The sequence below is a fragment of the Elephas maximus genome, chromosome 9 (genome assembly GCF_024166365.1).
Source record: "Elephas maximus indicus isolate mEleMax1 chromosome 9, mEleMax1 primary haplotype, whole genome shotgun sequence".
NCBI lineage: Eukaryota > Metazoa > Chordata > Mammalia > Proboscidea > Elephantidae > Elephas > Elephas maximus.
The window spans coordinates 16,547,397-16,568,672 of NC_064827.1; the positions used below are offsets into that span (position 1 = coordinate 16,547,397).

The 21,276-nt window shown below is 42.1% G+C and overlaps 1 protein-coding gene across 1 annotated transcript in view; it reads left to right on the forward strand.

Moving 5' to 3' along the window:
• The window catches only part of KDM4C (lysine demethylase 4C), a 384,820-nt gene that overhangs the window by 27,138 nt on the left and 336,406 nt on the right, over nt 1-21,276 (forward strand). The window contains exons 2-4 of the mRNA XM_049896778.1: nt 9,696-9,856; nt 12,683-12,858; nt 17,563-17,677. Coding sequence (XP_049752735.1) covers nt 9,713-9,856; nt 12,683-12,858; nt 17,563-17,677 — 435 coding nt within the window. The 5' untranslated portion in view covers nt 9,696-9,712. The remainder of the gene's footprint in view (nt 1-9,695; nt 9,857-12,682; nt 12,859-17,562; nt 17,678-21,276) is intronic.

Below are 21,276 nucleotides of genomic sequence, written 5' to 3' on the forward strand. Positions count from 1 at the left end.
GAATATTAAAGACCACAGCCTTCAGCATGGATGACACCTCTACATAAAGAAAACAGAAATCCTCACAACTGGGTCAATAAACAACATTATGATAAACAGAGAAAAGATTGAAGTTATCAAGGACTTCATTTTACTTGGATCCACAATTAATGCTCATGGAAGCAGCAGTCAGGAAATAAAACGACATATTGCAGTGGGCAAATCTGCTGTAAAAGACCTTTGTAAAGTGTTACAAAGCAAAGGTGTCACTTTAAGGACTAAGATGCACCTGACTCAACCCATGGTATTTTCAGTTGCCTCGTATGCATGCAAAAGCTGGACAGTGAATAAGGAAGACCAAAGAAGAATTGATGCTGGCAAAGAATATTGAATATACCATGGAGTGCCAGAAGGATGAACAAATCTGTCTTGAAAGAAGTACAGCCAGAATGCTCCTCAGAAGTGAGAATGGCGAGACTTCGTCTCACATACTGTGTACATGTCATCAGGAGGGACCAGTCCCTGGAGAAGGACATCATGCTTGGCACAGTAGAGGGTCTGTGAAAAAGAGGAAGACCCTCAATAAGATGGATTGACTTGGTGGCTGCAACCATGGGCTCAAACATAGCAAAGATTGTGAGGATGGTGTAGGACTGAGTAGTGTCTGTGCTGTTGTACGTAGGGTCACTATGTGTCGGAGCCGACGGCATTTAACAACTTGTTCAAAAAGCACCAGTGAAGTAGAAAGCACATTCTTTTTCTTTCTTTCTTTTTTTTTTTAATGATATTTTATTGTATTTTGGGTGAACATATACATGATAGCCAGGTTCCCATTCAACAGTTTCTACATATAATGTTCAGTGACACTGGTTGTATTCTTCAGTTTGTGTCAACATTCTCATTATTTCTATTGAGATGCATCACCCCCACTAATTTAATCTCACTCCCCCCAGATTTCTCATCTGTGCTTTAGGATAACTTGTCAGTTTGGTCTCATATGAATAATTTTTAAAAAAGCATAAGTTCTCAAGGGTGAAATTCTTTTTGAGCTAACCTGGTATTTCATTAAAAAAGTGCTTTCGGGGAATAGTTTCACTTCAAGGTTTAAAGAGTATCTCAGGGCAGTAGTTTTGGAGATTTCTTTAGTTTTAGTCGGTCCAGTAAGTCTGGATTCTTTAGGAATTTGAAGTTCTTTCCCACTTTTTTCTCGCTCTTTGAGGATTCACCTGTTGTGTCCTGGATCAGAACATTCAGTAGTGGTAGCTGGGCACCATCTAGTTCTTCTAGGCGTAGAGGAGGCCATGATTTATGGAGATAATTAGTTCTTCTGGTTCTGTCTCTGATTCTTGGATTTTCTTCATTCTCTTTTTCTCCAGACGAATAAAGACTAACAATTGTATCTGAGTGCCAAACAGCTTTTAAATCCACTTTTTGTTTTAGTGGTTGCTGTATTTTACCTTCTGCCACCAGCAGGGCCAGCTTCTCAGGTATGTGACCTGTGCAGTCACAGGGGTCTCCTTGCTCCTGCACTTGGTTTAATGCTCTGCTGTCCAAATTCTTTGTATTTTTTAATAAGATGGCCTCCATTTTCATTTTGCACTGGACTCCACAATTGATGTAGCTGGTCCTGGGCATCATGGAATTAGGATCACAGCATACTAAATTTGGAAGGAGCCTTGAGGTCATTCTTTCAAATCTCTTCATTTAAAGTGGAGGAACTGAGGCCAAAAAAAAAAAAAAAAAAGGGAAGTGACTTGCCCAAGATCACATAACAATGAATGGCAGGTTCAGACAGGCTAGTCACTTGGATCTTCAGGTCTGTTCTGATTACTGGCTCTTTTTCCTACCTATATACACTGCTTCCTGCTCAGCTCATGCTGAGGGGTGATGAGTGAATTTCATAATAACGTAAGCAGTTAATACTTACGAATTTAAATTTGCCATGTATCCACCTTCCCTCCCTCACATACATACAGAGTAAGTAACCAGCTTTATCTAAAATAGTCGAGAGTGACTATTAACTATGAAGAAGTCCCTAAGTGGTGCAAATAGTTAAGCACTCGGCTGCTAACCAAAAGGTTGGAGGTTTGAGTCCACTCACAGGTGCCTTGGAAAAAAGGCCTTGTGATCTACCTCAAAAATTCTAGAAAGTACATACTTTAGGAATAACAGGTGAAACAGGAAAACCAGAGCTCTTTTATGGCTTTTTTCCTGCGGACTGCTGGTACCACTGTGATAGACTGGCACAGGTCTGTCGACTAGTGTTTAGGAACACTGAATTTGTTCCGTCTCCTTGGTTTAAGGGTTTCTAGGACTTAACAAAGATGAAGTGCCATAGCTGAGGTCACATCTGGGGTGTTGGTGGAACTAGAACTCAGCCCAGATCTGTTGCCATCATGGAGCCCAGTGGTTCTTAACTATTTTTTGGTCATGGATCTTTTTGAGATGTATGATGCACGCTGTAGATTCTCACCTAAAAGAAAAAAGAAAACCCAAACCCATTGCCACCGAGTCGATTCCGACTCAGAGTGACCCTATAGGACAGAGTAGAACTGCCCCATAGGGTTTCCAATGAGCGCCTGATGGATTTGAACTGCCGATCTTTTTGGTTATTAGCCGTAGCTCTTAACCATTATACCACCAGGGTTTCCAGAGATCCTCACCTTACAAAAAACGTGTATCTGGACAAAAAACAACATAGGACTATAAAGAGTACTGAACTACAGATGAGGAGACCATGAAAAACTTATGCTAATAAATTTTTTTCATTTTTTTTTTTAATTGTACTTTGGGTGAAAGTTTACAGAACTAGTTTCTCATTAAACATTTAGTCCACACATTATTCTGTGACATTGGTTAACAACCCCATGACATGTCAGCATTCTCCCTTCTCGACCCTGTGTTCTCTATTACCAGCTTTCCTGTTTGTTCCCTCCTGCCTTCCAGTCCCTGCCCCAGGGCTGGCACGCCCCTTTAGTCTATGGGCCTGTACAACCTTTGGCTGAAGCGTGAGCTTCAGGAGTGAGCTCAAAGGGCGTTGGGGGCCATACTCTCAGGGTTTCTCTAGTCTCTGTCAGGCCAACAAGTCTGGTCTTTCTTTTTGAGTTAGAATTTTGTTCTACATTTTCGTCTAGTTCTGTCTAGGACCCTCTATTGTGATCCCTGTCAGGGCAGTCAGTGGTGGTAGCTGGGCACCATCTCGTTGTACTGGACTCAGTTTGGTGGAGGCCGGGGTAGATGCGGTCCATTAGCCCTTAAGCTAATAAATTTGAATGGACAGTTTCCCAGAAAAAATACAAATTCTAAAACAGATACAAGAAGTGGTAGAAATATACCATCTAAGGCAATTGATTCAGTGGTTACATGTCTTACCTCAAAGAAAATACTAGATTCAGTGGTTTTGTACTCCAGTTCTAAGGAATATTCAAATAATACGTAATTCTAAGGAGTTCCCGGGTGGTCCAAATGGTTAAGCACTGCTGCTTTCTGCAAAGCTGGTGGTTAGATCCCACGCTGGGGTTCCTTGGTGGACAGGCCTGGAGATCTGCTTCTGAAAGGCCACAGCCTAGAAAACACTATGGAGCAGTTCTCCTGTGCCACACAGAGGGTCAGCATGAGTTGGAACAGACTCGATGCCAGCTACCGACACCGAAACCCCACAAACTGAGAGTGTTCCTCTTTCAGGAACACTCCCCAACTCATTATATCAGGCTAGCATAACCTTGATATCAGCACCAGAGAAGGACAACGTGAGCAAGGAAAATGACAAGGTAGCCTCATTTGCAAACGCAGGATATGAAACCTTTAATACTAGCCCAGAGAACTCCGCGATGTGCAATTCTGATAATACTTCGTTATCAAGTTTAATCGCGATGATCGATAAATGAGAAAAGCCATTGTTATAGATGCAGCAAAAGCATTTGATAGTATTCAACACTCATTTTTGATTTAAAATAAAAAATAAGAAACTTACACAGAAAATAATAGGACGGAACTTTCTTAATCTGTTGAAGGGTACCTACATATATAGTAAGTAAGCATTATTCTCGGTGGTAGCATTCCCTTTAAAATAAGACAGCCCACTGTTACTGCTTATCTTTAGCACTGGGGTGTCCTAGCCAGCTCAGCAGAATAAGAAAAAGAAATAAAAGGAATAAGTATTGTGAAGGTGGAAAGAACTGAAGAGAAACTTCAGGCTTTGAGTTGCGTTACTGAAGGATTTTCTCTGCAAAAAATTGAATGACTCAGGAAGCATCAGAAGAAGGTGGGAGGAATACAGTCATTGTACTGTAAAGTAGAAGAGATCCATATTTGTGGCTGTTCCTAAGAAAGGTGATCAAACAGAATGTAGGAATTAGGGAACAATATCATTAATGTCACACATGAGCAAAATTTTGCTGACTTTAAAAAAACTACTGCAGCCATACGTCGACAGGAAACTGCTAGAAGTTCAAGCCAGATTCAGAAGAGGACATGGAATGAGGGCTGTCACGGCTCATGTCAGATATTGGCTGAAAGCGAGAGGGTATCAGAAAGATGTTTACGTGTGTTTTATTGACTACGTGAAGGCATTGGACTGTGTGGATCATAACACAATTATGGATAACATTGCAAAGAATGGGAATTCCAGAACACAGATTCATCTGTATGTAGCCTTCGTTCTTTTGCCCCAGAACCATCTCGCTGAGTTTATTTTTCCATCCCTACGCCTGATCTCTGCAGGCAGGTGGAGCAAGATGGTGTGGTGATAGAATGGGACCAAAAAATTTAACTAAAAACTGCCCAGGCTTCTGGGAGAGGTGTGAGGCCTGGTGTGGACAGAAATGACCCACAGGCTAAGGGCTGCTTTTCTTTGCAGTGTCGCTTCTACCTTCCTAGCTCAGGCCTGTGGGGTCCTGGGATGGGAGGAAAGGGCAGTGTTTAAAGCCAGATACGCTGTCGTGATTCAGTCCGTGGGTAGGTGTACCGATGGTTCATTTAGAGGTTTCAAGGTGGCCTGCCACTTCCCTTTTCCTGGCAAGCCTAGAACCAGGGAGAAAGATGAATGAGTCAGACAGAAGCTCGGAGCATCATCAGCCTGTTGATGAAGCTGGACTCTACTCCTTTCCCTCTAGTCTGGCCTTGATACCAGACCGTGGTGGTCTGCAGTTCAGGCTCATGCTTCCCCCCACCCCCTGTGAGCCCAGCCACGTGCATGAGCTGCCTGGGCCTTGGCTGAGTGCACTGAGCACTCCAGAGCTGCCGTAGAGCAGGGTAGTGGCAGGCACCCTGTCTCTGAGCCTTGGTCCCTCAGTTGTGGGATTGGAAAGGAGGAGTGAGTGCCGGCTGGAAGGGTGGCCTCAAGGGTTTGGGCGAGTCCTCTAGGGAAACCCTGGGGGAGGCAATAGCGTTCCGTCTACGCTAGCGCTGCTGGTAATTGTGCCCAGTGCCTTGCCCATCTGATAGTTCCGTGGTTCCCAGGGCACCCCACTTGTAGTAGATCCTGGAAAGTGCTCTCTTCCGAGGCCATTAGCGGAGCAGATCAGGACTGTGTTGAAGAAACGAATACTCATGTCATCAGAGCCATCAGTTTACTTTTCTCACAGAAGTTGTTGAAATAGGAGAAACAACCACAGGTGTGCACAGGAAAGCAGTAGAGGGTATTGCGTTACATTTGGCCGTTAAGCATCTGCCCCATGCTCTGTTTTGATTGCCAAATAAAGTGCATCAGTGTTAGAACCAGGGGAGTAAGGAGGTGCTTTTCCTTGACAATAAGGCAAGCATTTTCAGAAACAAAGCTTGGGAGGGTTATACAAGCATGAGTTAGTGCTGTGCTTTTCTTCACTTAATGGAAAAGATCTGCAGCTCCTAAAAAAATACCCAGGGTACTTATTACAACCGTGGCTATTTGGTCTTGGTGGTCTCTTACACATTAGAAAGCAACTGCAGAAGCAGATTAACAGAGTTGCCATCAGATACTGTTGTCACTGACCGTGGGGACTCAGTCTCTAAAGAGGACGGGGAGCTTTAAAACAATGACTGTTGCATCACCTTCAGCTGAAAATCATAGTGGTGTTTCTTGCAAAATGTAAGTCTTTCTCTGACCTAGGAAACGGCATTTCGAGAGCAGTTTAAATCTACATTTTTTCTTGGCTCAGAGAAATAGAGGTAAAAGAGAAGGAAGTGGGGCTGGGAATTTAATTCAAGCAGCATAATTAAATTTAATAATAATAAATATGGATTAGGAAAAATTCGAGGAACAGAGACAATTGATAAGCTGTCTTTTAAGGGCAAAGACTGTAAACAGGTTCCAAATGGTTATAAATGTAAAAAAAAAAAAAAGATCACTGTCACTAATAAATGAACTTCAAATGACATGACTCTTTTTTTGCCTATCATATTGGCAAAATTTTGAGTGGTGGGGTTATAATATTTTAAGTTTTAACATCAAAAATTTTTTTCTTACATAAGCTGAAGTAGACACTTTTTTTGTGGAATACAACTTTTACTTAGAAGCATGAATGATAGACAAACTGGTTATTTGACAGGCCTTTTCGTAAAAATGAGCAAAGGAATCCTGTAACCTCAAAAACAATTGACAGTGTTCATTGCTGATGATAAAAATTCAAGCTTCTAAGTAATAGGTTTTTGGAAAGCTCGTATTGACCATCCTGATCTTTTTTTTCTTTTTTTTAAACAGTTTAAATTTTATGGTGATTATATATTAACTTTATAGAGTGGAAAAGGTCAAAAACAGAGGCTCATGTGATCTTTAGTGTGTATACCTGATTCGTACGTAGAAGGAGTTTTGGTCCTTCAAGGGAGTATTGCAGTTAGGAAGATGGAGCGTTTACTTCACTCACAAAGGTTAGCAAAGTCAGTCAAGAGCTGACGTTTAATTCTGATTGCTACTAATGTGCTTAACCGTTCCCTTGCCTTAATTTCTTGTTACAGTCATCCTTCTGTTGTGTGTAGACCAAACATCTTGACTCCTCTTTTTCTCTCACTTCTATCAGGAAATCTTGTTCAGAATATATCTAGAGCCTGACCACTTCTTGCTGCCCACCACTGCTCCAAGGCACCATTTTATCCTGCCTTGGTTAGTGTAGGAGCCCTGGTGGTGCAGTGGTTAAGAGCTTGGCTGCCAACCAAAAGGTCGGCAGTTCGAATCCACCAGCCACTCCTTGGAAGCCGTATGAGGCAGTTCCACTCTGTCCTCTAGGGTCTTTGTGAGTTGGAATCAACTCGATGGCAACAGTTTGGTTTTTTTGGTCTTAGTTAGCGTCAGTTGCCTCCTTGCTCACCTTTCCCTGCTTCCACCCTTGTCTGTTTTTGACACAGCAGCCAGAGGGAGAGTTAGAAGTGTGAGGAGCCAGCTCACTTCTCTGCTTAAACCCTCTGGAAGGGTGACCTTAGAGAGCAGTGCCATCTACTTGGATGGAAATGGATGTCGGAATACCAATAACTGGGTACACAGGAAGGAGAAGAAGCCCACAATTACATCCCATCCCACTCAGTGTAAAAGCCAAACTCCTTACCTTCCCCACCCTCATCACTCACCACTTTCCCCTCTGCGTTACTAGTTCCAGCCACGCTCACCTCTTTGCTATTCTTGGAACAGCCCAAGAGGCTCTCTGCTGTTGCCTCAGCCTGAAATTTGCTTTTTCCAGTTGTCTGCGTGATTTACTCCTTCCCTCAAGCCTCTGCTGAAATTAAATTTCCTCTGAACTGCCTTTGAGCCCTGGTGACACAGTGGTTAAGCCTGGCTGCTAACCAGAAAGTCAGAGGTTCAAACCTACCAGCCGCTTCACAAGAGAAGGATGTCGCAGTCTACTTCCATAAAGACTTACAGCCTTGGGAACTCTATAGGGCAGTTCTGCTTTGTCCTATAGGGTTGTTATGAGTTGGAAATGACTCAGTGGCAATGGGTTTGGTGTGGTTGCACTGCCTTCGTTTGACTCCCTTTGTAGAAAATCGCTATCACTTCCTGTTGAACGCTATCTCCTTACCTTGGTTTCTTCTTCATAGCACTTCTTTCTTGTCTGCTTTGCTTCGTTGGTGTTAGGACTTTGTTTTATTCCCTTCTGAATGCCCCAACCAGTTGTCGTCATGCTGACTCTGACTCATGGTGACCCCACGGGTGTCAGAGTGGGACTGTGCTCCATAGGGTTTTCAAGGGCTGATTTTTTGGAAGTAGATCACCAGGCGTATCTTCCTAGGTGCCTCTGAGTGGACAGGAACCTCCAACCTTTCAGTTTGCAGCCAAGCATATTAACCATTTGCACCACCCAGGGACTCCTGGGACGTGTTAGGTGCTGAGTGTTTGTTGAAAGAATCACCTTGTTCATTGACAGGAGGATTAAGCCTGTGTTTTTGTAGCAAAGCCTATGCCTACTTTTCTACCTTGATCTCCTATAGTCTCTCCCTTCTAAGCTCCAGACCCAGTAAACTCCTCTCCATCCCTGCAGTATCTCCAAATATTTCCACTGCCTGGAATGCTGTTTCTCTCACCTGGCAAACGCCTACACCTTCTTCTAAGTCTTAATGCAGCCCGTCTCCTGGGGTATTTCCGGTTCACTCTGGTGGAGTTAGTTCTCTGTTCTGCGTATGTCTTGTTATTGAAGGTTGGTTCTGCCTCTACCAGCGTGGGTCAGCAGAGCTAAATGGCGAGCCTGGAAGGTGAAGACAAGCCTGACTCATGCCGGACTCTCCAGTACCTTAGCCTGGTGCCCGGCGGTGCCCCTGATGAACTGTTTGTAAATTATCACAGGGAAGCAAGTGTGATGAGCAGAAGCACACCTGAGTAAACGCCGTACTTGGGGTGCTTATGTGGCGTAGTGGTTAAGAGCTATGGCTGCTAACCAAGAGGTCAGCAGTTTGAATCCACCAGGTGCTCCTTGAAAACTATGGGGCAGTTCTACTCTGTCCTCCAAGGTCTCTAGGAGTTGGAATTGACTTGACGGCAATGGGTTTGGTTTGGGTTTCTTTTTGCTCATCCCAGGCTAGGCCTTCATACAGGTGTGTGTATTAGAGGGAGCCTGCTTAAGAACTGGTACACAGGAGTGGCATCGTTGGTAAACTTGCAGAGTCAGAAAATTCATTTGTGCTTGGAAGGATTTGAGAAGGCAAGTGGTCTAGTCCAGTCAGGGATTCGATGCTGGAAATAGGAGCTTAGCAGGAGGCGCAATACAGGCAGTTTTTCTCAGGAGCCCAGAGAGAGGTGGGGGTGGGAGAGGGGGAAGGTGAGTAGCTACAGGAGAAGGGTCCTGTGGGGGAGCTTACACACTGTTTGGGAAATCAAGCCTTCACCTGAGAGATGACCACCGACCTATGTTGTTGTTAGCTGCCGTCGAGTCAGCCCCTGACTCATGGTGACCCCATATACAACAGAGTGAAGCGCTGCCTGGTCTTGCGCCATTCCCGTGGTTGGTTGCAGATTGCACCATTGTGATCCATAGTATTTTCATTTGCTGATTTTTGAAAGTAGATCACCAGGCCTTTCTTCCTGGCCCATCTTACTCTGGAAGCTCCACTGAAACCTGTTCAGCATCACAGCAGCATGCAGGCCTCCACTGACAGATGGCTGGTGGCTGTGCAGGAGCTGCATTGGCCAGGAATTGAACCCAGGGCCCCTGCATGGAAGGCGACAATCCTAGCACTGAACCACCGTTGCCCCCTTCCACTAACCTTGTCCACACAGTAACTAGGTGCTGATGAGCGTACCATCTTCTCTGCAGAGACCGCCCCAGCCATCATGGACGTGGCCGAGGCGGACAGCCCTCCCAATCCCGGCTGTAAGATCATGACCTTCAGACCCTCCATGGAGGAGTTCAGGGACTTCAACAAATGCCTCGCATACATGGAGTCTAAAGGAGCTCACCGAGCAGGCCTTGCGAAGGTAATTTTCTTCAGCTATTTTTTTTATTGTGTTTTAAGTGAAAACTTACAGCTTAACTTAGTTTCTCATACAAAAATTTATACACGCATAGTTATGTGGCCCTAGTTGCTGTCCATATAATGTGAGTGCAGACTTCTCTTTTCTACCCTGGATTTCCTGTGTCCATTCAACCAGCTCCTTTTCCTTTCTGCCTTCTCAGCTCACCTGTGGACAGGAGCTGCCCCCTTAGTGTCATGTGTCTACTTGAGCTAAGAAGCACATTCTTCACAAGTCTCATTTTGTGTCTTATAGTACAGTCCAATCTTTGTCTGAAGTGTTGGCTTTGGGAATGGTTTTAGTTTTGGGCTAACAGAGAATCCAGGGGCCATGTCTTCTGGGGTCCCTCCAGTCTCAGTCAGACCATTAAGTCTGGTCTTTTTTATTAGAATTTGAGTTCTGCCCCCCACTTTTTTTTTTTTTTAATTTTTTTATTGTACTTTAGATGGAGGTTTACAGAACAGACTAGTTTCTCATTAAACAGTACACATATTGTTTTATGACATTGGTTAACAACCCCACGACATGTCAACACTCTCCCTTCTCGACCTTGGGTTCCCTTTTACCTGTGTTCTAGTCCTTGCTCCTGGGCTGGTGTGCCTTTTTAGTCTTGTTTTGTTTTGTTTTATGGGCTTGTCGAATCTTTGGCTGAAGGGTGAACCTTGGGAGTGACTTCATTACTGAGCTAAAAGGGTGTTGGGGAGCTGTACTCTCAGGGTTTCTCCAGTCTCTGTCAGACCAGTAAGTCTGGTCTTTTTTGTGTGAGTTAGAATTTTGTTCTACAATTTCCTCCAACTCTGTCTGGGACCCTCTATGGTGATCCTTGTCAGAGCAGTTGATAGTGGTAGCTGGGTACCATCTAGTTGTACTGGACTCAGTCTGGTAGAGGCCGTGGTAGATTTGGTCTGTTAATCTTTTAGACTAATCTTTGTGTTGTATCTTTAGTTTTCTTCATTGTCCCTTGCTCCCGAAGGGGTGAGACACCATTGTATCTTAGATGGCTGCTCACAGGCTTTTAAGACCCCAGATGCTACTCACCAAAGTAGAATGTAGAACATTTTCTTTATAAACTATGTTATGCTAGTTGAGCTAGATGTTCCCTGAGACCATGGTCCTAACAGTCCTTAGCCCAGCAATTTGACTCCTCAGGGACTTTGGTCCATGACCTTGCCTTGTACAAGTTGTGCCGGCTTCCCCAGTGTTGTGTACTGTCTTACCCTTCACCAAAGTTACCACTTATCTATTGTCTACTTAGTGTTTTTCCATCCTCACCCCTCCCCTCCCTCGCAACCAACAAAGATTGTTTCTTTTTGTGTGTAAACCTTTTCATGAGTTTATACAATAGTGGTCTCATACAATATGTCTTTTTGTGATTTATTTCACTCAGCATAATGTCCTCAAGATTCATCCACGTTATGAGATGCTTCACAGATTAATCATTGTTCTTCATCATTGCGTAATACTCCATTGTGTGTATGTACCATAGTTTGTTTAGCCATTCATCTATTGATGGGCATCTAGGTTGTTGCCATCATTTTGCTATTGTGAACAATGCTGTAGTGAACATGGGTATGCATATGTCTGTTTGTGTGATGGCTCTTATTTCTTTAGGATATATTCTTAGGAGCTGGACCCCACTTTTCTCCTGCTCCATCAAGGACTCTCCGTTGTGTTCCCTGTCAGGGCGGTCTTTGATGGTAGCCAGGTGCCATCTAGTTTTTCTGGTCTCAGACTTATGGAGTCTCTGGTTTATGTGGCTCCTTCTGTCTCTTGGGCTAATATTTTCCTTTGAACTTGGTGTTCTTCATTCTCCTTTGCTCCAGGTGGGCTGGGACCAACTGATGCTTCTTAGATGGCTGCTTGCTAGCTTTTAAGACTGCACATGCCATTCACCAATGTGGATGGAGAACATTTTCTTAATAAACTTTGTTATGCCACTTGACCTAGATGTCCCCTGAAACCATGGTCCCCATACTCCCATCTCTGTTACTCTGTCCCTCGAAGTGTTTTGTTGTATTCAGGAAACTTCTTAGCTTTTGGTTTAGTCCAGTTGTGCTGATTTCCCCTGTGTTGTGTGTTGTCCTTCCCTCCACCAGAGATAATTCTTGTCTGCTATCTAGTTAGTGTTTATCAGATCTTTTAACTGAGAAAAAGACCACTTGGCCTTTAAATCATTCTCTTTGGTTTCATGATGTAGAAAATCATTTCTTCCAAAGGAAGATAAAAACACATATTTACTTATTTTTCCCATGTTAATGTACACAGTGCATAGTTAAATGCTTAGCTAAACATCAATAAAGACTGGACTTCTTTGGGGGAAGAAGTGATTTATGTAAGGTTAATTTCATACTCCGTTGAGAGGCAGGCAGGTTAACATAATGGGTAAGTGTGAATTCTGGCATTAGACTTCCCGCTCAACTATCCTTTAGCTCTTTAAACTTTAGCACGATATTTTAATTCTGTGTGTGTCTCAGATTTACCTTTAAAATTGGAATGCTAATCCTACCAACTTCATAGAATTCTTAAGAGCAATAACAATGAGTTAATACCAGTACAGTATTTGGTATAGTGAGTATTCAATAAATGTTTGCCCTTTAAAAAATTATTTAAGTGGGGCTGACGATTTGGAAGATTGCAGCATTTCCATTATTGCGAATCTTCATGACTCCTTTACACATTTATCATAGAGATGCGAGAAATGTTTCACTCGTATTCTGTTGGAATATGAAAGCTAAATAACTACCTGGAATCTTTTCAAGACAACATTTTACTTTATTGTTTTATTTTTAGGTGATTCCCCCTAAGGAGTGGAAACCGAGGCAGTGCTATGATGACATTGACGATTTGCTGATCCCAGCACCGATCCAGCAGATAGTGACAGGGCAGTCAGGACTCTTCACTCAGTACAACATCCAGAAGAAGGCCATGACCGTGAAGGAGTTCAGACAGCTGGCCAACAGTGGCAAGTGGGTGGACTCCGTTTGCTATTTTTATTTCTTTCAAAGTTATTCGTGAACATGGTAAGAAACCCCAGTGATGGAGAAGTTGGTGATGAAAGCAGGTGACTCCTGCACTCTCTGTCCACGTCTTCATTTCATTGTCCCTGTTTTCCGTTCTTCGGGTGGTTGCCTGCCTACATTTAGTTCACTGTTAGGGAAATTGTTCCTCATTTTACTATCTCATTCATAATGTCTGTAAATGAATTTCTTTCTGTCTTTTAATTGCCATAAAGTTTTGATTCTATACATGATTCATTTTTGTTAGGCAATTTTTTTTCTTTGTGTGGAAATATTTAAGCCTTAAAAGATAAATTATGTATAATAGAAGCATAATCATTTTGAAAAGAATATCCTTAATGATTTGAAGGATTATTGTATTAGTTATCTATTGCTGTGTAACAAAGTACTCTAAAATTTAGCAGCTTAAACGAACATTTATTATCTCACAGTTTCTGAAGGTCAGGAATTCGGGAGTGACTTAGGTGGGTGATCCTGGCTCATGGTCTCTCATGAGGTTGCAGTCAGGATGTTGGCTAGAACAGCCGTCATCTGAAGGCTTGACTGTGGCTGGAAGATGCTCTTCCAAGATCGCTCACCTCACATGGTTGTTGGCTAGAGGCCTCCGTTCCTTGACATACGGGCTGATCCTTCATGGTGTGGCAGCTGGCTTTTCCTAGAACAAGTGATATGAGGGAGAGTGATCAACATGAAAGCCACAATGTCTTCTCTTGACTTTTCTCAGAAATGATACACTGTCACTTCTGCCTTATCCTATTTGTTAAAAGTGAGTTGCGAAGTACAGCCTACACTCAAGGAGAGAAGGATTAAGCTCCAATCTTGAATGGAGGAGTATCAGAGAATTTGTGGATATATTTAAAAATCATCACCGTTAGGATTTTTATTAAATTAACTTTTTTTTTTTAAGTTTCTGGTATTGGTGATTACGGCCAACAAATGAACAAACCCCCCGAAACAGAAACAAACCAAAAAACTAACCAACCTTATTCAACTAAAAAAAAATTGTTGTCAGGTGCTATCAAGTCAGTTCCAACTCATAGCTACCCTATATACAACAGAATGAAACACTGTTGGGTCCTGTGCCATCCTCACAGTTGTTGCAGCCACTGTGTCAGTCCATCCTGTTGAGGGTTGTTCCCTTTTTCGCTGACCCTCTGCTTTACCAAGCATGATGTCCTTCTCCAGGGACTGATCCCTCCTGATGATAACAACAACAAAAAAATCAAACAAACAAACAAAAAAAAAACCCATTGTGGTCTAAATTCTCTGGATGAATCTATGTGAGATTAAGTCCTTTGGATGTTCTTGGTTGATACATTAAAAAAATTTTTTTGTCTTATTAAGCACGTAATGGTACTTGAAGAATCTTGATTCTGTGTGTAAGGTTCCCACTTAATGGAGCATTGTAGCTATTCCAAAGGAAATGAAAATTTTACATTTAACTTAAATTTGAATACCTTCTTTTGAATTTTTTGGTAGATATTAGTAAAGCCTCATTGAGATGTCATTAATTGAGAATGTGAAATTGTCATAGACTGTACACGTTTGTTTCCAAATTCTTTAAGAACTCTTTAATAAAGTACAGTGTTATTGGAACAAGATTGCAGAGGCAATTTCACTCAACTTTTTGCAAGTATAAACTGTTTATTGTATTCTATTATATATTTTTTAGTTACATTTCCAGTGTTGTTCTTAGAGTATTAATGAAGTGGCTTAGTCCGTTTAGTAGAACCTCTGCTTGGTGACTTTGATGTGCTAAAGAACAATTTTGACTTGCAAGGAATCAGATTATACTTACTAAAAAAAATTTATTACTACTCTTAGTAATCGTCCTTACCACCGTATGAGAGGTACAGTGTGCTGTGGGGTTTCAAAGGAAAGTAAGACTTCTGTGGTGGTTTATGGAAAGGAGTAATTTTCACTTTGTAGGTGTTGTTGAGATGGATTTTTGAAGGATGGTCAGCATTATTTTTATTGATCACAAAGACAATACATGCTTATTTAAAAATTTAAACAATATCAAAATACCTAATTTAACTCCCAGAGATAATGATTGTTAGTAATTTCATTACACGCTAATTCAAAATATTGATAAGAATAGAGGCTTTGAAGCCTTTTGTTTTCTTGTCTGGACAAACTCTGATCATCATCTCTAGTCAATTTGACTATCCTAGCATGGTATCAGTTTTCGATTTAGAGGGGATTTATTTACTAGGCACTTGTTTTATTCTTGGAAACCCTGGTAATGTAGTGGCTAAGTGCTACAGCTGCTAACCAAAAGGCTGGCAGTTTGAATCCACCAGGCGCTCTTTGGAAACTCAGTGGGGTAGTTCTACCCTGGCCTGTAGGTTCACTATGAGTCAGAATTGACTCGATGGCAACAGGTTTGGTGTTATTTTATTCATATCTTTGTTCAATCTTAACTCTTGTGGGTTGCTTGTAGATTGCCTCTTCCCGAAGATAGCCATTCAGGTGATGTTATCTGTCCTGTTATCACTGTATACCCAGTGCCTGGTGTAGTATCTGGCATATGGTAGGTGCTTTTTAAATGTTTACAGAGCTTTGGTGGCACAGTGGTTAAGCTCTTGGCTGCCAACCAAAAGGTTGACAGTTCGAGCCCACCCAGTGGCTCTGTGGCAGAAAGACCTGATGATCTGCTCACATAAAGATTATAGCCCAGGAAACCCTACAGGGCAGTTCTACTCTGTCGCATGGGGTCATTATGAGTCGAGTCAGCTCCGTGGCACCTAACGACAACAATTTCAGTATATGTTGATTGAATGAATAAATAGTGTCATGAAAGTTAAAATATACTTGAAGTGGTGTAAATTATTAGGCAGATCGTAAAGACTTATTCATTAACACAACATGTATTTCCTGAATTCTGCAGTTTAAAAATGATTTTTTAAATAGTTGGGTTCTTTTTTTAAATTGGAAAATATAACCACTGTGAGAAATAATCTGAAAGGTTATTTCCAGGTTAAATTTTACTTCTTTCAAAATTAATCTATCTTCGATTTGGCCTAATTTCATTATCATCATTGTAATATTAAAATGTTTTTGAAATTTATATTTCTATGTTTCCTCTGTCAATTTCATGTGGAAATTTATTGCCAATGCTAGTGACATGGGTTTCTAAGACTCGGGCCTTGTCTTTCTTGTCCACTTGGATTGCGCCAGGATCGTATGGTTCCAAGATGGGACTGACTTTCGTGGATCCTGCAAGTCTTCCATTCATCTGTTTTCTGTTATTACATGCCTTCGCATAAGACAGGTTACATGATGTGCTTAAAGAATGTTTATTTGGTTTATACCGTGACTTAGTCCAAAGAAAACCTAGAGACCTCTATCAGAGCTCTGACCTCCATCAAAGCTCTGACCTAAAGCTTTATTGAGGTGAGTAACACACTGTCTTGTATCACTTGCACTGCTGAGCTCATGCTTTCTTTTGGGCACAGAGCTAAGTGCTTTACGTACAACTGTTATCACCTCTATTTTATAGAGGAATGACTGAGGCCCAGAGAGATTCAGTCCCCTGTCCGGGCGTATGTAGCTTATAAACGGCAAAGCCTGGATCTGAAGCCTGGCAGTCTGGCCTGGAAACCCCCTCTCTTATCAACCGTGCTGTGTAGAATGAAAGGTTCTGGGTAATAAGGTACAGTTGAATCAGTTGTAAGCAAGTCGACGCAGGATTTGTGGAACAACTGTGATTAACAGTCCACGAAGGATAGGATCTGTAGCCAGGTTTCATTAGATCAAGCATCAACCAAGTGAACTGGTCCCTTTTTTGGAGTTCAAAATCGTATTTGTTCAGATATTCAAGGATTTTAGAATTTAACTTCAATGGAAAAAACCCATTGCCGTGGAGTCGATCTGGACTCAGAGCAACCTTATAGGACGGAGTAGAACTGCCCCATAGGGTTTCCAAGGAGCAGCTGGTGGATGCGAACTGCCGACTTTCTGGTTAGCCGCCTGAGCTCTTAACCACTGCACCACCAGAGCTCCTAACTTGAATAGACAGTATCAAACTTTAACTTTTTAGAGTTATGGATTGTTAAAAATTGCTCCTGATTGGGTGGTACATAGTGATATACATCCACAAGTGCCACTTAAATAAAACGAGGCAAATTAAGGCTTCAGGTTTCAAAATTCTGGAAGCTGTGTAGAAGAGGTCTCATTTTTTTTTCCTGCCATCAATATAGCACGCATTTGTCAGTCTAATAATTGAAAAGTATCTTATTATAGTTTTTCTTTCTTAGATTTGGAGTGAGATTGTTCTTTGTCCTTACAGCCACAAAATTTCATAATATAGTATGATTGGTTAAAGATTTTTAGGAAATCTCTATTTTGAAAGCTAAATAATGAATTCTTAACTGATTTCTTGCTTTCATTGTTGATACTTTCATGACAGTTTTTTTCCCACTGATCAGAAATGTAGAACTGTCATATGGAATTATTTTGGAATTGTAAGAGTATTCACATATCTATGATAAATGCTTTTGTATATTTACTTGCTGGTTTTGAAAACACGAGTGTTTGTAGTATTTGTATTGTGATAGCATTTTGTTTAGAAAGTGTTTTAAATCAAATGGGTGGGGAGGATCTTTAAATTGTCTTACTGGTTTTGTGTTTATTTTTATTTACCTTTTCTAGATACTGTACTCCAAGGTACTTGGATTACGAAGATTTGGAGCGCAAGTACTGGAAGAACTTAACTTTCGTGGCACCTATCTATGGCGCAGATATTAATGGAAGCATATATGATGAGGTATATTTGTGATGGTTTTTGTAAATGATTGCTCGATGTTACTGTCTTTGTTAGAATTTTAGACAGTTGGGAAATAGGCGTTTGTTGTGCCTTAGGTGATCCCTTATTCCTCAAGGACAAGAGGCAATACAGGCTCATTAGTAGGATTTCTGCTGCTGATATACATGTATTTTAGCTACTTAAAACAATAGCCATTTATTATGTCACAGTTCCTGTAGGTCAGGATACCAGGCGCAGTTTAACTGGGTCTTCTGCTTCACTGTCTCACAAGGTGTCAGCCAGGGCTGTGTTGTCATCTGGAGGCTTGACAGGGGAAGGATCTGCTTCCAAGCTCATTCACACAGTTGGCAGAATCCAGTGCCAACTGGCTGTAGAATTCATGGCAGCTGCTGCTTCAAAGTCCACAAGGGAGAGAGTCTCTGCTGTTTAGAGTTTCTCATTTCAGGGAAGGCCAGCTAATTGTACAAATACCTGAGGTATTGTAGTATTTAGTTGTCTGTCTGATCTTTAAATTACATTAAAAACATTTTTAAGCACAAGCTCATTCTAAAAATATTTGGAAAACAGGATCCATAGAAGTTAAATAGCTTTTCCAAAGTCTTGTGGCCAGTAGGGGGCTGCCACATTTCCCTGTCCCCACTCAGTTTTAGGAAACAGCTGTGCACAATCTCATGTTTATGGAAAATGAGTAAAACGAGGTCATTGTCAACTACAAATTGTCCTTGAGCTGGTGGGACAGTGTCTCCCCCTCCTTTTTCTATTGTGCTGTAAGGGAAAGTTTACAGTTCAAGTCAGTTTCTAATATAAAAACTTAGACACACATTGTTTTGTGACCCTAGTTGCTCTCCCTACAATGAGTCAGCACACTCCTCCTCTCCACCCTGTGTTCCCTGTGTCCGTCCAGCTAGCTTCTGGCCCCCCTTGCCTTCTCATCTCGCCTCCAGACAGGAACTGCTCACATAGTCTCGTGTGTCTACTTGATCCAAGAAGTTCACTCCTCACCAGTATCATTTTCTGTCCTATAGTCCAGTCCAATCCCTGTTTGAAGAGTTGGCTTCGGGAATGGTTCCAGCCCTGGGCTAACAGAGGGTCTAGCGGCTGTGACCTCTGGGGTCCCGCTAGTCTCAGTCAGACCATTAAGTCTGGTCTTTTTATGAGAATTTGAGGTCTGCATTTTTTTTATCCCACTGTTCTTCTGCTCTGTCAGGGATTCTCTGTTGTGTTCCCTGTCAGGGCAGTCATAAGTGGTAGCCGGGCACCGTGTAGCTCTTCTGGTCTCAGGCTGGTGGAGTCTTTGGTTTATGTGGCCTTTTCAGGACAGTGTTTTTTTTTTTTTTAGTAATATTTTATTATGCTGTTGGTGAAAATTTACACAAGAAGTTAGATTCCCATTTAATAATTACTACCAGTATTTTTCAGGGACATTGAGCATAGTTTTCACAATATTTCAGCATTCTCATTAATCCCCTTCCTCCTAGTGGTTTCTTCCCTATTGTAACCTGACAGTTTTTTAGGCTTCTGAGAAGAAAGTTGAAGTGAGGGGATCACGTGGATTGTGGGCCAAGAGGTTACTTGTCTAATGGCTCTAAAATAAAATAAAACCGGGCCTTAAATATTGTTTTGCTAACTATCCCTCGGGATCATTGATCTCTTTGTTCTTTTCTGTTTACATATATAGTTAAGAGTTAGAAGCAGCATATTTGGGACCATTTTCAGATATATGACATAAAAACGCCCCTACATGAGCTTTTCCATATTTGATAGTGAGGTAATGTAATAGTCACGGCCATGACGAGATTTGCCCTGCTGGTTAATTTACTGCTTGTGTCTGAAAACCAGTTATGCGTTGGCATTGCTTTAAGGGGACACTGACAGTAGACTGCAGATCCGAGTAACTTTAATGATTAAAATCCAATGAACAAAATGCTATAAAAATGCACCATTTAAGCCTTCTTATCATTTGTAGGTTTGGGAACCGGGAATCCATCATTTTGGTAGGCCCTGCAAGCCATAGTATTTTATGAACTCTTTGCAGGCTCTGCAGGAGTGCTTAGCAGCTCCCGGACCGGGCTGACATTTTCAGCATTCTCGTAGCTTAAGGAAAGACGCAAAGAGAAATGTTGTCAACAGCTAAACAAAACCGGTCACACTGAGGACACCAAAATTCAGACAAATGAAAAATAACTTGTGTTTGCCCCCTTGAGGTCACAGGAGAATAACAAGGGGAAGAGTGCATTAAAGAGAGTGATGGAGGTGAGAGAAATAGTAACCCGTGACTGTCTGGAGCATTTGAAAACGTCGTGACGAAGGCGCAGTCACAAAGCCCCTATGTCACTTGGCTGTTCCCCATCGTTTCTCTTCATCGTCTTACTCTTCGGTTCAGTCTTCGGTTCAGTGTTCACATTGTATTGAGAACTGGTTTCTTACGGTTTCTGGCGTTATTTTGAAAGGAATTATGGAGTCATTCAGTTGCAGTTCAAGATTCCCCCAACTTCTACTTATGGTTATTTTGTTTAATCTGGAAAGAACGGCTAGAGAGCCATGGCCTTTTTTGGAGAGTGTGGGAGTTCTGGTAGAGGGGTGGGAGGTAGGAGAGTTTGTTCAAGGTAGAAAGATGAAGGAGGATCCTTATTCTCAAGTAGTTCACAGACTGGAGGGGCAGGGGGACAAGAGGCGTCATGAGCTCAGCTATCAAGGGAAGCCAGGGTTGCGTGGAACCCTGGGAGAGAGGCATGTAGGGCAGTGAAGGAGACTTCTGGGAGGAGAGAGGACACCTGAGCTTAGCCATGATGAACAAATTCAAGCCAGGCAAAGAAGGGGGAGAGAAGGATGGGGCAGGGGCTAGGTAAATTTGAGGGTAGCACCACACCTAATAGTCTTGGGTTTTTTGCTGCATTCTGAAAGTTCTCAGAATGAGATTCATATACATTGACTACGTTAAGATAATGAGATTGGAATATTTGGTGAGGTCAGGAACCTTCTGTGGCTAAAGAAGGCCCTGAACTTAGAACTGCTAGTGGCCTTGGGTGACCCTAGATGAGTCTTTGGCCACAATAACACAAGTGTGAATATTTTATTTTCCTTAGGTATCTCCGAGGGCTGATCTACTGATAAAGTTTTAATTAGTCTCTGTTAACTGTCAATGTATTTAAAAGCTAACCATCTGTTAGAAGAAGCATGGGAGTTTTTTTTTGAAAACCGAAGAACAAAACAAACACACAAAAAAGAAGATAAAGAAGAAAGACGAAACAGGGAGAAAAACCGAAGTCCTGTAACTGTGTGCAGTGATAAAACTTAGGCAAGGGGCAGGGAAGTCAGCAGATCTCTGTAGCAAAGACAGAAGGTGGGGCATTGCTGGGGTGGCCAGTGGACACGTGAAGGCATAGCTGTGTCTCTGCTCCGTGTCTGTGAGGGGGAAGGACCAGCAGCGGCGTCACTGACCTGCGTGAGCACAGCCACAGGCCAAGTCACTCAGGCTGGCATCCTCTGCTGTTCACAGCGGCATTCCTAGCAAGAGCTGTTGTACAATGACACGGTGATCTTCCTAATGATGATAGCAGTTCATTAGGCAGAGCTTTGAAGTGATGTTCCACGTGTTT